Below are 16,330 nucleotides of genomic sequence, written 5' to 3'. Positions count from 1 at the left end.
TCTCCAAGGTCATTAAGGTTTTTCAATGCGATAATGCTATGGAATATCGTGATTCCAAACTTTTAACCTTTCTTGAAGAACAGGGTACTTTGTCTGAGCTTTCTTGTCCTGGTACGTCTCAACAAAATGGCCGAGCTGAACGCAAACACCGTCACATTCTTGACTCTGTTCGTGCAATGCTTCTTTCTTCTTTATGTCCTGAGCGTACTTGGAGTGAAGCTGTTATTACTGCTGTTCATTTTATCAATAGACTTCCTTCTTCTGTTCTTGGTAACGTTACTCATTTTGAGCGTCTTTTTCATACCTCTCCAAATTACAGTTCTCTTCGAGTATTCAGTTGTGTCTGTTTCGTTCTTCTTCAACCTCATGAACACAGTAAAGTTGAACCTCGGGCTCGCATGTGTTATTTTCTTGGTTATGACACTGAACATAAGGGTTATCATTGTTGGGATCCTCTCTCTAAACGCATTCGTATATCTCGTCATGTTGATTTCTAGGAGCATCACATGTTTTCTCAATTTTCCTCCTTTGAGTCCATTCCTCCTACTCAGTCACCTTTCTTTACTAAACCCAATGTTGACCTTTTTTCTAGTGATGATTCTACAGGTTCTATCTCGGGTCACTCTCTACAGCCTTCTGCTCTTCCGCCTTCTCCATCTACTGATGATTCCAGACTGGACGATAATCCTACTCCTACCGTTATGCCTCCTCCTTCCACTCGTTCTTCTAGGGTAAGAAATCCACCTCCTCATCTTCTTGATTATCATTGCTTTTCTACTATTCTTCATCAATATGAACCTAAGTCATTCAAAGAAGCCTCCACAAATCCAAATTGGCAACAAGAAATGCAGGAAGAAATACAGGCACTTGAAAAAGCACACACTTGGAATTTGGTTGATCCTCCTCCTAATCAGGAAATTATGGGCAGTAGATGGGTATACAAGATCAAGACCCGCTCTGATGGCTCTATTGACCGTTATAAGGTATGCTTAGTTGCTCAAGGTTGTACGCAAGAGTATGGTATTGACTATGAAGAGACTTTTGCTCCTGTTGCTCATCTCACATCTGTTTGAGCTCTTTTTGCCATTGCTGCAGCGAAAAAATGGTCTCTCAGTAAGATAAACGTGAAGAATACATTTTTTAATGGAGATTTGAAAAGGAAGGTCTATATGAAACCACCTCCAGGTTATCCTTGTCTTTCTAGCAAAGTCTGTCTCCTTCGCAAGGCACTTTATGGTCTTAAGCAAGCTCCTCGTGAATGGTTTGACAAGTTCAGCACCACTATCTGCAATCTCGATTTCACTTGCAGCCCTCATGAGAATGCGTTTTTTATTCGTAAAAGTGAACGTGGAGTTGTTCTTCTACTTTTGTATGTTGATGACATGATCATTACTGGAGATGATGTTGATGGTATATCTGATCTCAAAGCCTTCCTTCACCGTACCTTTGAGATGAAAGATCTTAGTTCTCTTAGCTATTTTCTTGGTCTCAAGGTCATATTTACAGATGATGGCATCTATCTCTCTCAAACTAAGTATGCTTCAGATCTTCTTGCTCGCGCTAGGATTACCAATAGTTGCATTGAGTCTACTCTCCTTGAGCCTAATATTCGATTTACCCCTATGGATGGCATTATTTTGGATAATCCTACTCTCTCTATCGACAGTTAGTTGGAGGTCTAGTCTACTTAACTGTCACCTGACCCGACATCGCCTATCCAATTCATGTTCTTATCCAGTTCTTGTCAGTTCCTCGTACTACTCACTATGCGGCAGTTCTTCACATTCTTCGCTACATCAAAGGCACCCTATTTCATGGCCTTTATTTTTCTACCCATTCATTTTTGTCTCTTTAGGCATACTCCAATGCTGATTGGGCTGGTGATCCCACTGATCGGCATTCTACTACTGGTTACTGTTTGTTTCTTGGCGATGCTCTCATTTCTTGGCATGCTAAGAAGCAAATATTCACTGCTCGATCAAGCATAGAAGCTGAGTACCGTGCTCTCGTTGACACCACTGCTGAGGTTGTCTCGATCCATTGGCTTCTCGAAGATTTGGGTGCTCCTCAGCCATCCCCTACTGATATTTTTTGTGACAACCATAATGCTATTTTGATTGCCCATAATGATGTGTTTCATGAACGCACCAAATATATTGAGATTGATTGTCACTTTGTTCGGCAACATATTCTTATTGATGCTCTTCGTCTCATTGTTGTTGGAACACTGAATCAAACTGCTGACATCTTCACAAAATCTCATCATCCAACTTGTTTCTGGACCCTGTTATCCAAACTCAAGATGGTATCCTTAGCTCCCACTTGAGTTTGAGGTGGATGTTAGAGAATCATTAGAATCAATTTAGATCAATTAGTATCATTTATATTTATATAGCATATCTGTATATTAATTGTAGGATTCTATGTTTTTATGACTTTGATTCTTCTAGCGGTTATATATACCCCTTGTACATTGTACTTTTCACATAACTCAATAATACACAAATCCTTTCTCTAGTTTAGTCTCTTATTTCTAACATCGAAGAAGAGGTCAGCAGGTCTTGAGACATCGAGGTCAAGGCTCGATAAGTAATTTTCGAAGAACATAGATAAGTCTTATCGGAGAAGAGTGATAAGTGAATAAAATTGATGGCAGTTATTCACATTGTACAAAGAGTGGGAACAGATTGATGCACGTGGGAAATAGTGTCGAAGTGGTGGTCAGAAAACTGAATCGAAGGCAAAGTTTCAATCTATAAAGTGCGCGAACAGTTATTTAGCAAAGCTAGCTGCTAGAATGTCGTATCAGTAAATAATTGGACAGATTGGCCTATAAATTGACAAGACGCAGATAAAGAAAGAGTTGAAATCTTTTCAGAGAAAAGACTCACACTCACTCACATCTCTAGGGACTTTCTGAGTTAGTCAAGAGTCTTTTTCTTTGAAGAATTCCTTCCATGTCTTTACTTTTCATTTAAATTCCTTGTAACTTTCTTTCTATGCAATTTATCTTCTTTGCAAAGTCCTTTCCTTTTCTTTAAATTTAGCAACTTTTACCCTTTTCAGTCTTTACCTTTTAATTTGTCCTTTATTTTTCCAAACACTTTTCCTTTTTATAATTTAATTTTCTTTTTATTCAAGTCATTTAAGTTTTATTGTTCATTTTGAATTTCTGCTAAAACTTAGTTCCTTCTTCTTCGTCATTGTCAAAGGTATGGATTTTGATGCAAATAAAACTGGTACTCATAAAGAGGAGTAGGTTTCGCTCCCAGACGATTAGATATCGAACCACCATCGATTTGCTAAAAATTGACAAAACAAATTGGCACGCTCGGTGGGACAGTTTGAAAATTTAATTGTGTCAAAATTTGTTGTTTTCAACTATTACATTATGCATGCAGTGTTGATATTTGGTGCATGCGATTAAGAAGTGGTAGAATTGTTACCATGTCTAAAGATGTAAGAACCGCAAATTAATTAACCGATTAATTAACGTAAAACAATAATAATTTAATTACCCGAAATAGGTTTAAAATTTTAGAATATTAATATGATATTTGGACTCAATAGATTTTTCTGAGTTGGAAAATGTAATTTTCTTCGGAAAATTGCGTAAAAAGGCGTACCGGTAAATTAACCGGCAGTACCGGCTAAAGTCTGTCCCGTACTGTCCGAGAATGATAAAAACAGTAGAAAAACTTAGGAAATAAATTAAAGTTAAAAACCAGGCGCTAATTTTAAAAGTTTAGGGTTTAGGGTTTGGGTCAAGTTGAGAAAGTTCAGAAGTAAGCTTAGGTTTTGTAATCCGATAATAATGCATGACTTGACTGAATAATTAGATTAGTTAATTAATTAGTGCCAGAAAAATTAGAGTGGCGCAGCAGAAGCTTGTGGAATGCAATGGAACATGATAGTTGGGAATAGAGGTAGTAAAATGGTGACTAAATATATCTTAGGTTTGAATACTTGAAGAGTTTAGTAGGTTATGATAAGTAAGGATTTCTAAAAAAACTAAGTTTAATTATGGCTGTAAGATTATATTGAATTAGAGCAGGTTTTGGAGATGATTATAGGTGTAATTGAATTGAAATGCTAATGTTGTATTGAGGTTGATTGAAGGGAGCTAAGAGTGAGAAGAATGAGTACGGCGTAGGCTTGAATTCGGTTAAGATATGACGTTATAAATAAGAATAAAAGATGTACAAAAGAGATTTGAGCTGACATGGAGGGATGAAAAGAAGCATAGTAAGAGGTAGATTTAAGTTGAGGGAACATTTAATGATGATGATGGGTAAACCAAATTTTAAGGACAAAATTTCTTATTTGGTAGGGAGAATGTAAGAACCGTGAATTAATTAACGTAAAATAATAATAATTTAACTATCCGGAATAGATTCAAAATTGTAGAATATTAATTAGAAAATATAAATATGATATTTGGACTCAGTAGGCTTTTCTGAGTTGGAAAATATAATTTTCTTCGAAAAATTGCGTAAAAATGCGTACCGGTAAATTAACCGGCAATACCAGCTTAAGTCTGTCCCGTACTGTGCGAGAATGATAAAAATAGTAGAAAAAGTTAGGAAATAAATTAAAGTTAAAAATCAGGCACTAATTTTAAAAGTTTGGCCCGAAATTGGGCCAAACGGACCAAAAATGCTAACGGATTGGACCGGACCCAAGTTGGGCCCAAGCCCAACATATATAAACACACAATTAGACCCAATTCAGTCTCATAATACACTTGCACACAACCCTAATAGCTGCATTGATGAAGAGGGATTTCACTATTCATCCTCTTCTTCAATTGCTTGTAACTTGAGCTACGAAGCTCCAATCGACGTACCGTTTGTGGCCACACGATCACCACGAAGAGCTCTACAAAACTCATCCAAGAAACTAGTAAAAAAATCATGAATTCCCCCTCAGAATTTCCTTTCATAAATTCGAAATTTGGGTTTTGTATTGAGTGAAATTTTATAATTTTGGGTGTTTAGGTACACTCTAGCCTTTAGTTTTTATTGGGTTTGACCCAATCAATATTGGGTAAGGTGAGTTTATTCTCAACCCTTGTGAAATTATGATTATGATGAACCCTAGGTTGATTGGTTATGAATTATGTGTATATAGCTTGAAGTTGTGATTGTTGGCATTTAATTGCAGCTTTGGATTGATTGTTGGTGATTGGAGGCTTGAGTTGGATTCAACTTGGTGATTCAGTGCATATTGGGAATCGGCTAAGGTATGGTTTCGATTTTCTCTATGTAATATATAATATTTCTGGACACTTAGTCTAGTGACCCATAGGATAGATTTGGATTGAATTGGTTGTTGAGATTGTTGAATAAGGATGTATGATGATTTGATGATTTTGATTATTTTAATGAATTGTGTTGTTGATATTGATAAATGATATTGAAGTTTGAGATTGAGATTGAATGAGATTGATTATGATGATTGTTACCGATATAATGATGATTGATTATTGTGTTGGGTGGAAAATTGTTTTAGTGTGATACAATTGATCATTGGAGTTGAGGATTATGTAATGTGAATAGAAACTTGGTAAGATTGGTAAAGAAGGTGGTATGCTCTTGTAATAATTTCAATCCTAATGAGCTACTATCCACCTAGACATTACCTACTAGAGGAGGTCCATGGAAGGATATCTGTTAGTTACAGATTAAGGAGCAACATGTAAAAGAGAAGATGATCACTGGGCTGACCATGGAGGCTGGTGATGGTAGAAGAACTCGATTCTGGGAGGACGTCTTACTATATTGTTGGTGCTCTAAAAGATAGGTTTCCAAGGCTCTTCTCGATTTCAATCCAAAAAGGATCTGTCATTGGAGTCTGTGGGTTATGGAATGGGATAGAGTGGATTTGGAATTTCTAATGGAGACTTGAACTATTCCAATGGGAGTTGAAACTTATGAATCAGTTACATGACACTCTGAAGCTGGTTAAACTAGCGGCTAACAGAGAGGATACGCTTGTGTGGAAGTTTGATAGACAAGGTGTTTTTCCTACTAACTCATTTGTGCAGGTGTTGCACAAGGAAACACTCCCGGAGGACGTAACAAGTTATAGCTTCACCAAGACTATTTGGAAATGCTTAGTTCCTCAAAGAGTGGAGCTGTTTGCTTAGTTTGTCTTGATAGGAAGGGTGAATACGAAAGAAAGATTATGTCGGTTTGGGATAGTTAATCATGAGGATAATATGTGTGCTCTATGAAAAAAGATGTTGAAAATGTTCATCACTTATTTCTTGGATGTGAATTTACTTAGCAGGTTTGGTGCACTTGGTTAGATCATTTTGACAGGAAATGGTCCTTTTCCTGGTACTGTGAAGGAACATTTTTAAAGTTGGACAGACACAAGCGTTAGAAAGGAGGAGCGCGAAAAATGGTTCATTTGTTTTTTTTTTTTTTTTTGCCATAGTTTAGAACGTTTGGATGGAAAAGAACGGGAGGATATTTTAGAATAAAGAAACAGGCGTAGAAGATATCTTTGACATGTCTTTTCATAGTTACTAGTAGTGGAGGTATAAAGATCCCTTTTGTTGTTGATGGTAATGCCAAAGATGACAATGGGATATGTTTTTGTTTTGTAAGCTGTTAGGTGGTTTTTGTTTGTGTTAGTTTATTTTTGCCATTGATTTTTTGTTCCACTTTGGTGTTGAGCTCCTTTGTTTCAAAAAAAAAAAAATCTCAAATTTTACTTTCTTCATCACTAATAGTTGTATAAGTCCTAACGTCCTTTGACTTTTCGCTATAAATGGTGTTTTAATCTATGAACTTCTAAAAAAATCTTATGACATTATTTATATTTGTATTTTCTTTTCATTTTTTTCAACAGAAATCACATTCTTCAATCCTACGTCAATTTTACTTGAAAGTGTTTTTTTAGCAACTGTCTTTGACTAACAATTCTACTTATACTTTTTGAATGAAAAGTTGGATTACTAGTCAAATTTTTACGAACAATAACTTCACTTAATACCATTATTATTCAGAAAAAAATTGAACAAAAATTCAAAAATTGAATTTAATACCATAACAAAGGTTCAATAATGTAGTTAAAAAAAATTAGAACAAGAAAATTTTAACAATTAAGTTAAGACCTAAACAAAAATTAATAATTTAATTTCAAAAAAAAAATAATAACAAAAATTTAATAATTAATTTTAAATCATTTAGAACAAAATATAACGGAGCAAAATTCAATTAAAAAGTTCAATAATTTAGTTCAATTCAGTTCAGCAAAAAAAAAATCATTTCAATAACTCAGCAAAATTCATAATCATATCTAAAAAAAAAGTTATATTATATGATATAAGCATATAATAGTATTGATACAAGTACAAAGAAAAAGGAGGAGACTAAAAATACACACCAGAAGGAAAAAAAAAAAAATGGAGATCCTAACTAAATTGGCAGTGCCATGGGAGAGAGGCCAGAGGCAGCCACATTTAATTTAATCAAAAATATTTTTATATTTTTAATTAATTAATAATTTATATATTTTTAAATTAAAATATTAAAGATGTATTTTAGTATTTATCTTTTTTTTTTCTTTTTTATTAGATACTTTTTTTATTTAAAAAAATATTTTTATATTTTTAATTAATCAAAAAATTATGTCTTCAAATTAAAAAAAAAAAAAAATCTTTGGTTTTTTCCCGCTGGTGAGTGGTGATGAAGACTTTGACGAGTAAGAATTGAATGAGAACGAATACTGCAAGTTGATGATTCACATGATTCACCCTGTTTCTTCGTCTTCATTAGAGAAGGACCAGCCCACCATCATTATAATATTCAGATTTAATTTTCGTCTTCTCCAGTCTTGAGCGGTGGCCTTGACTCACTGAATTTTCCACTCTCCTGAACCACCTAACTTTTCGGTTGCCACTCAGTCCTTACAAACACACATCTGAACCTGATACCTCTTAACCTCTCCACTCCAAAACAAACACCCCTTCAATTTTTCCTCACTTTCCCGAGAAAATGGACAACTCTTCCCAAGAATCCCAGCTCCGATCCGATAACTCCGCTACCTATGACTCCACTTATCCTCTGTACGCCATGGCCCTCTCCTCCTCTTCCACTTCTTCCAACCACCAACGCATCGCCGTCGGAAGCTTCATCGAAGAATACACAAACCGCGTTGACATCCTCTCCTTCAACCCCGAAACCCTAACCCTAAGGCCCAACCCTTCTCTCTCCTTCGACCACCCTTACCCTCCCACAAAGCTCATGTTCCACCCCTCCACCCCTTCCTCCCTTCTCCGCCACTCCGCCGTCGACCTCCTCGCCACCTCCGGTGACTACCTCCGCCTCTGGGAGGTCCGCGAATCCTCCGTCGAGGCCCTTTCCCTCTTCAACAACAGCAAGACCAGCGAGTTTTGCGCCCCTCTCACCTCCTTCGATTGGAACGACATCGATCCCAAACGCATCGGAACCTCAAGCATCGACACCACCTGCACAATCTGGGACATCGAAAAGGGCGTCGTTGAAACGCAGCTCATTGCGCACGATAAAGAGGTTTACGACATTGCTTGGGGTGAAGCCCGTGTCTTCGCTTCGGTTTCCGCTGATGGATCTGTTCGAATCTTCGATTTGAGGGATAAGGAGCACTCCACAATCATCTACGAGAGCCCCCAGCCCGATACGCCATTGCTGCGTTTGGCGTGGAACAAGCAGGATTTGAGGTACATGGCGACCATCTTGATGGACAGTAATAAAGTTGTGATATTGGATATTAGGTCTCCGACGATGCCAGTGGCGGAGTTAGAGAGGCACCGTGGGAGTGTGAGTGCAATTGCTTGGGCTCCGCAGAGTTCTAGGCACATTTGTTCTGCTGGGGATGATGCTCAGGCTCTGATTTGGGAATTGCCTACTGTGGCTGGACCTAATGGGATTGATCCAATGTCTGTGTATTCTGCTGCTTCTGAGATTAATCAATTGCAGTGGTCCGTGGCGCAGCCCGATTGGATCGCCATTGCTTTTGCCAACAAGATGCAGCTTTTGAGGGTTTGATCTGAGGTCAGGGGAATCAATAATTGAATTTAGCTTAGATAACTGAAAACTGATGGATGGACTCCCAATTACCACGTTGTAGTGGAAACTTGATTATGTATATGCTTAGTTAATTGTGATATATTGGTTAATGTACTGACGATTATAGTGGAAGAGGTGTTTAATCACTTAGCACCGAACTGCTTTACCTTCTTGCATTTTGTGTAGGATTTGGTTCCTCTAAAGATAGTGAAGTTGTGGGGAAGAAGAATACTAATATCCATGATATATGGAAATGTTTCAAAAGGCTTCTTAGTGTGCTTGATATATTATTGTTGTAATCATTACTGTTGGAGACAAGTCTAAGAATAATTTTCTAGCTTTTTGTGATGGCAAAATTTGAGATGATGCTATGGCTAAAATTATAAAATGAACCTCGGAATTGGCATTTCTTCCTTGAATGCCAAAACATTTCGGTCTGTTCATAAGCTTTTTGAAAGGGCAGTTAAATTAAAGTGACTTAGATTAACCAAAAAAAATGGAGTTAATTTTCTCTGCATTTAGCTTGTTTCTAATCATCTAATGCTTTAGGCAAGTCCCATTTGCATTGCATCATATTATTCTTATTCTTTGCTTCATTTTTGGGTGGAACCTCTAATCGACTCTTCGCCCAGATCAAATATTGAATGAATTCATCAAAGCTAGGAAACAAGATGAAGGCCTGCGGTTTATATTGTTATTACGTGTGAATAAGATTGCAAACTAATTACTTTGTACTCGTTATATTTATAAAATGGATTATAATAATGAGTCTTCATCTATTATTATGGCAATCTGCAAAGTTTTAATAAATGGCTCAACGATCATATAAACATAAACCCGTGACAATATGGCTTGAGTTGAGAACATAATCTAATAGTAGAACAGAAACAGAATATTGGCAGCTAATTGAAGAACATAACAAAGTGCCAAGGTGGGCGTGGTCTGAATATTTAAACATCATCGGTTTTGACGAGAATGTTTGGTACTAATCCAAATTGCCATAGATGTAATAAGGTAACTCAGAACTTGATGCATGTGTTGCGGGACTGCGCGGCAGCGTTAAGGATATGGGTGCAACTTATCCACCCCAGCTACATTGTCAATTTTTTTAGAACTCCCTTCGATATTTGGATCCGATGGAATCTTTCCTTGGAACCAATCACCAAAATGGAAATTTGGATTACTTACATAACTATTTTTTTTTAGTTACATGTTGGATGATATGGAATTGGCGGAACAAGGAGATATTCAAGCCCCCACTTCAAAGACCGAATCCAGCTGTGGACATGATCAGGGACTATGCTTATAATATTATGAAGGCGCATGGAGCACAGACTGATAATGGGCAGATCAGACGCAGATTCGGAGTGAAAAAGACAAAAAAAAGAACGATTTGAAGAGTAAATTGCACTAATGCACTTATTAGGTCCGCAGTTATATTTAGTGGTCAAGAAAATGGCATTCAATGGCCTAAATTTAACGACCATTTAACAGAGGATGTGCGACTTAGCTTGATCTAAGTTTCATTTGGACTTGAAGGCTTATTGTATTCAACTTCTCATAGATATCAGATATGAAGAAGTCTTTGTCTTTTTTGTATCGTTTGTAAAACTCTAGATCTCGAAGGAGAGATAAGGTCAGTACTCCGTGCATACAAGACTATAAATCAAAAGATCACAACCATTCAAACTGAATAAAAACAAGCCATACAGAGACTAACACACCCAAACATGGTAATACATCAGCACAAATAGCTCTAAAACAAACCTTCTTTATCAAACACAACCAATACCTGACGTTCTTGCAGTTCAAGACAGAATACGACTCCATAACAAGTAAGACAACACGATTCTATATGAAAGACACTACAAGACTTATAACATATTTTTCTTTTGTTGAACTTCTTTCTTCTGATATCTATAGTTGTGTTACTCTTTTTCTTCTTCTGGTTCTTGTAGTTATACTTATATCTTCTATTTCATTTTTCCCGCGCATGTCCTGCCTAATGTAACTTACTATAGCCTCATCCTCATTACAAGTCAAATTAAGTTGCAATCATATTCTTCATATTTTAGTAGCTTCACTTCCAGACTCATCATCTTCACTTGCACTTGGAACTTCTCCCTCAAAGTCTGCCTTGTTTCTTTTCTTACTAACTTCTTCTCTAAATTTCCGTTTAGTTCTTTTTTCCACTTTTGTATTCTTCTTTTTTTTGTTACCCCACTCTTAGTTTTATCCTTTTCTTTATCAACTCCCCCTTTTTATTATATGTTTTTACTTTTCTCTCTTTTGATCTTACTACCTGTCCAAAAAAAAAAAAAAAAGATCTTACTAAAAGAATATTTTTCTTTCTCCTTCACATCACACTTTCTCACACTTCTCATCAACATTTGGGTTGGTCTCTTATATTGAAAATGTAACACCCTACCATGGAAAGTCTTATGCTATAGTCATAAAATCGAGGTGGCGAGATATTACAACCTCTAAAAATAAAATCATATATATAATATAGGTGAAAAAGGGTTTTATCTAGGAGCCTTTTTAAGGAAATATAAACAAAAGCGTTAAACAGAAAAGCACATCACTCGCGTAATTCACACACACACACACACACACATATATGAAAAGATTTCCAAAGATACAGATAACAGATCTCCTGACTCGCCTCGCGAAGTTAAAACCGGTCAAAACATATATATACATATATACACATATATAAGAGAATCCCAAAAGACATGTCCAAAATACAGTTTATAGAACTTATTTTCTCCAAATCAACCTTTAAGAAGGATAAAACTTAATATACATATATAATGGAGATAATAAGTATCTACATATATATGACATAACCAAAAATAAAGTCCCAAAAGCACAAAAGATCTTCGCTTTCAGAAGCTCCCAGTATGTCTAGTGAGGTGCCTCACATCCTGCATCTGAAGACCACAAAATATGTATGGGGTGAGAATCAGAGATTCTCAGCATCGTAACAGTGCCTACATAACTAACATATAAGGTTCCGGAAAAGTCGAAGGCAATCCTAAAACTTCCGACAAAAGATTCAAACTTAAAACTAACATTTAAAACCATAAATAAGGTAAAGTATCTAAGGATTCTTGATTTTATCCCAATTCTAACTTAATCCCTAATTTCATTGCCTTTCCTCCAATCCTCCAAAGCTCTAGTACACAGACAAGAAATACAAACAAAGCAAATACAAGTAGGATATAGATATGGCAAACAGAACATATAGCAGTTAAGCATGAATATCAATTACCAAGCCCAAGAATACAAAACCAAACAAGACACATAAATGCATATGATGCATGCTTTTCCTACTGGCTATGAGCTCACGTGTCGGTTACTTGGCCAGTACCCGACACATTCGGTAGCTAACTCGGATATCGTCCTCTTGAAAACCGGTTGGTAGTACACCACCACGAACCCCACCATTACGAGCAGTACACTACCACGAACCTCGCAAGATCTTCAATTGGAAAACAACACAAACACATGAGTGGTAAACCACTACGAACCCCACAAAGAATTCTCATTTTTAAATTCATTATAAATCATTCACACATTCATTCCCAATCATATCTCATTCATCACTTGTATATCACATCTCTGCACTTCTCAGACATAATTCATCATGTCTCAAGCTTTCTTCATTTCCAAGTTACCACCCCTTCCTAACTTCTTCTCATCAATCAACATATAACTAAGGTTTAGGGGCTAAAAGAGTGAAAATAGAGGTTTAGAGGTTCGAAATTCGGATTTAAAATATAAAATACACTTTGCTGAAAATAGGGGGTTCGCGTACGTGTGGGTCACGCGTACGCGTGTGTGTGTTTTTCCTTGCTCGCGTACGCATGCACCTGCTCGCGTACGCGAGACACCAAACCCGAAGGGAATAGCCACGTCACGTGCAGGTGGTTGCGTACGCGAATTCTGCAGGGTGGCAAATTAGCTCAGTGCTGCAAAATTTCAGTTTTGCACACCGAACTTTCAACGTGCATAACTTTTTCGTTTTAAAATATTTTTCATCCGTTTTTCGAACGGTGTAAACTTCACGGACCCAAATTTCATGTGAGATAATTTTGAAAAAGTTTAGGGGTCCGAAAGCCGAGTTATAACTTGCTAAAATTTGGTCAAAATTTAACTTTTCACAAAAATTCCCAAAGATTGCTAAACCTCAATTTTCACAACAGTTCAATTCCAACCCTTTTTAAAACTTACCCAAACCACATCAAACCAAGTCCCAACATTCTTCAATGCACCAATTCTACTCCATATCACATCAATTTCACAAATATGATCACTCCCACATAATAATTCATTTCCAACAACAACATAATCCATATCAACAACTCGTATATATATATATATATATATATATATCATCAACACCATCAACTTCCTCATGCCAAATAACAATGAACTCAACCATTCCACATTCAATTCAATACAATATTTTCAATATATACATTATCATTACCATATCCAACAATTCAAGTTCAATATACATCATCATCGTTATTATTATCATACATATCACCAATTATCTCGATCAAACACAATACCAATATCACAACATATAGCACCAACAACAACCTCAAACTCACTAATCCTTATGCATATCAATTCATCACAATCATCAATAATTCAATTCTTATTCTACGGTCAACTAACCTAAGTTTTCACGACATGTTATATTTTAGTTACGAGAAACCGAAACTATACCTTGTCTGATTCCCCGATAAGCCTGGAGCACCTCTCTTATATATCACACCTCAAGCTTTGAAATTCCAGCTCCTCACCAAGAAAAACCCGGCCTCCAAGGTTAGCCCTCTAGCTTCCAATTTCTCAAACTAGCTCCATCCAACAATCAATTTCAATATATTATCATAATTACCAACAAAATCAACATGAAGCTCACCAATTCAACATATATACCAAGGGTTTGAGGGTGCTTACCTGACCCACAGCTCAAGCGAGCTAAACCCGACGATACCCGCAAGTTAATTCGAACCTAAACACCAAAATCAAGCAAAATTCAACATAATTACACATAAAATTTTGAAATTTGGGGAGGAGAGAACTGAAATTGAAATGTGAATTTCTTACCAAATTAGTTACTGGATTTTGTAGAGCTCGTCGCGTGGCCGCAAACAATACTGCGATCGGAGCTCCGGATTGAAGGTTATGGCGAATTCAAAATGGAGCAAGGGTTTGGTTTGGTGCTCATTGTTCTTCCCTTTCCCAAATCTGTTTCAGCGTGTTTTTCATATGGGAAGGGAAAGAGAGCTGAGCTCTTAGGTGCTTTAATGAATTGAATTGGGTCTTGGGCCAATACGGGTTTGGTTCGTTCGGTTTGGTCCGTTCGGCCCAATTTTGAGCCAATTCTTTTAAAATTAATGTCAAAATTCTTATTTTAATTAGCTTTATCTCATTAAACTATACAATTTTCTTTTCTATTTTTTCTGATTAATAATTAATTTATTAGCTAATTATTTATTAATTTTGTGGGTTTTACAGAAAACTCAGTTAAGGTAAACTTTTCCTGATAACATCTTTAAAATTCGGTAGAATTAAAGGATGCGAGATATATTCTTTTTCTATCATATCATGAGTCCCCTTACAATTAATATCATCTATTATTATTGTATTTTTGAAAGTTTCATGTTGGAACCCCAATTGAGTTTTTTAAATGACTTCTTCTGTGTTTTTGTCATCCAGAAAGCACTTTGTTGAACTTGAATCTTCCATGTATTTCAAATTCTCTAAATGATTTATGTTTAAGAACTTTTTTTCTTTCATCATGTATTTTTGTTTCACGATATACTACCAATTGATCTTTTAAAAAGACTTCTACCATATTAAAACGCTCTTTCTTTTACCTTGCACTTGATTTTTTATCTCGTCTGTAGTCTTTTTTTTCTTCTCATTCAGTGTATCTCCTCAAAGGATTTTTTTTTTTTTTTTACGAATATATCAAACCTTTTTTTTCATTAATCTCTAAACAACCAAGACATGAAGTGTGTGTTTGGATTTACGTTGGTGAAACTGGAGTTTGATGAAAGTGATTTTCTAGAATTGATTTTGGATAGAAGTGAGTTTATGCCAAAATGATTTATGTTTGGCAATTTTATATTAAAATTAATTTTGATAAAATAAATATTGTTTGGATAATATTAGTTAAAATCACTTCTAGATAAATAATCAATTAATTATTAAAAAAATATAATATTAAATTATAATATTATTTTTTTAAGTATATTTAATTTTTTTATACTTCTTTTAATACTTTTTTATATAATATTTTTTTATAGTACTCTATTTTAGTATATTATAATTTTTTACTATTATAATAAAAATTAATATTAGTTATATTTTAATTATTATTTTAGATTCTAATTTTTTATTAGTTATATTTTTATTATTATTTATTATTAATTTTTTATTTAATTTATCATTTCTAATAGGAACAATAATACATATTATAAAAAATTAGAATAATAAAAATACACACAAATTAGAATAATTATTTTAATACTTTTAGTATTTTTTTTATTTAGTATTATTTTGAATGATAAAATTTTATTATTTATGACTCTATTGTTATATATGATCAATCTTTTATTTATTTTGTCTTTTTTAATAAAATTAATAATAATAATATTATAATAAAATTACAATAAAAAATTTAATAAAAATTTTAAATATGAAAAAAAAGTATTAAAGGTGATAAAAAAATTATGCAAAAAATCAACAATGATCAGCAACAAACCTAAGCGTATGTTGAGTGAATGCAGAAGTTATAATTTTTTGCTTCAAGTGAATGGACTTTTGAGATACAAAATCACTTCTGCGATCAGAGAATAAAAGTTGCCAAATATAAAAAAACGGCGTTTAATAAACTTAAACGCATTTTTATACTTTCTGATGTAGTTGCTAAACACACCCGAAGCAATTTTCTGAGGACTTTCGATATTTTCATGGGTTAATGAAAAGAGAAATATTTTTATGGTTATTTTTATATAGTCAGAATCTATTATTATCTTAGTTCATATCGATCTTAGAAGAAGGATGCACACATATTTACATGGAAATTAAAGTATGTATCCACCGACACTCTATTGGTGTTAAGAGAATGAAATATATATATGTATTATGTTCACAATGCGATTTTGGCCTTTTGGACCAAATTTTACTGTCTATGCTCAAAATTTGATTTCTTCCACCATATCAACTTTAAGCTATTTATTCAGATA

At 34.9% G+C, this 16,330-nt stretch overlaps 1 protein-coding gene and 1 long non-coding RNA gene across 2 annotated transcripts; one reads left to right on the top strand and one right to left on the bottom strand.

Moving 5' to 3' along the window:
* The first annotated feature begins 7,067 nt into the window (after window positions 1-7,067).
* Window positions 7,068-9,323, top strand: LOC112783063 (protein TRANSPARENT TESTA GLABRA 1). The gene has a single exon (XM_025825818.3). The coding sequence runs from the start codon at window positions 8,007-8,009 to the stop codon at window positions 9,036-9,038; it is 1,032 nt and encodes a 343-aa protein (XP_025681603.1). The 5' UTR covers window positions 7,068-8,006; the 3' UTR covers window positions 9,039-9,323.
* Window positions 9,324-11,698: 2,375 nt separating this feature from the next.
* Window positions 11,699-14,355, bottom strand: LOC112783837 (uncharacterized). The gene is made up of 4 exons (XR_003193624.2): window positions 14,184-14,355; window positions 14,034-14,088; window positions 13,800-13,927; window positions 11,699-11,992 (listed from the first exon to the last, which is right to left on the bottom strand). It is a non-coding gene; the product is annotated as an uncharacterized lncRNA (long non-coding RNA).
* Window positions 14,356-16,330: the final 1,975 nt, after the last annotated feature.

The sequence above is a fragment of the Arachis hypogaea genome, chromosome 20, assembly GCF_003086295.3.
Source record: "Arachis hypogaea cultivar Tifrunner chromosome 20, arahy.Tifrunner.gnm2.J5K5, whole genome shotgun sequence".
In the NCBI taxonomy this organism is placed as follows: domain Eukaryota; kingdom Viridiplantae; phylum Streptophyta; class Magnoliopsida; order Fabales; family Fabaceae; genus Arachis; species Arachis hypogaea.
The sequence above is the reverse complement of the archived record's forward strand: the minus strand, read 5'-3'. Positions and strand labels throughout refer to the sequence as shown.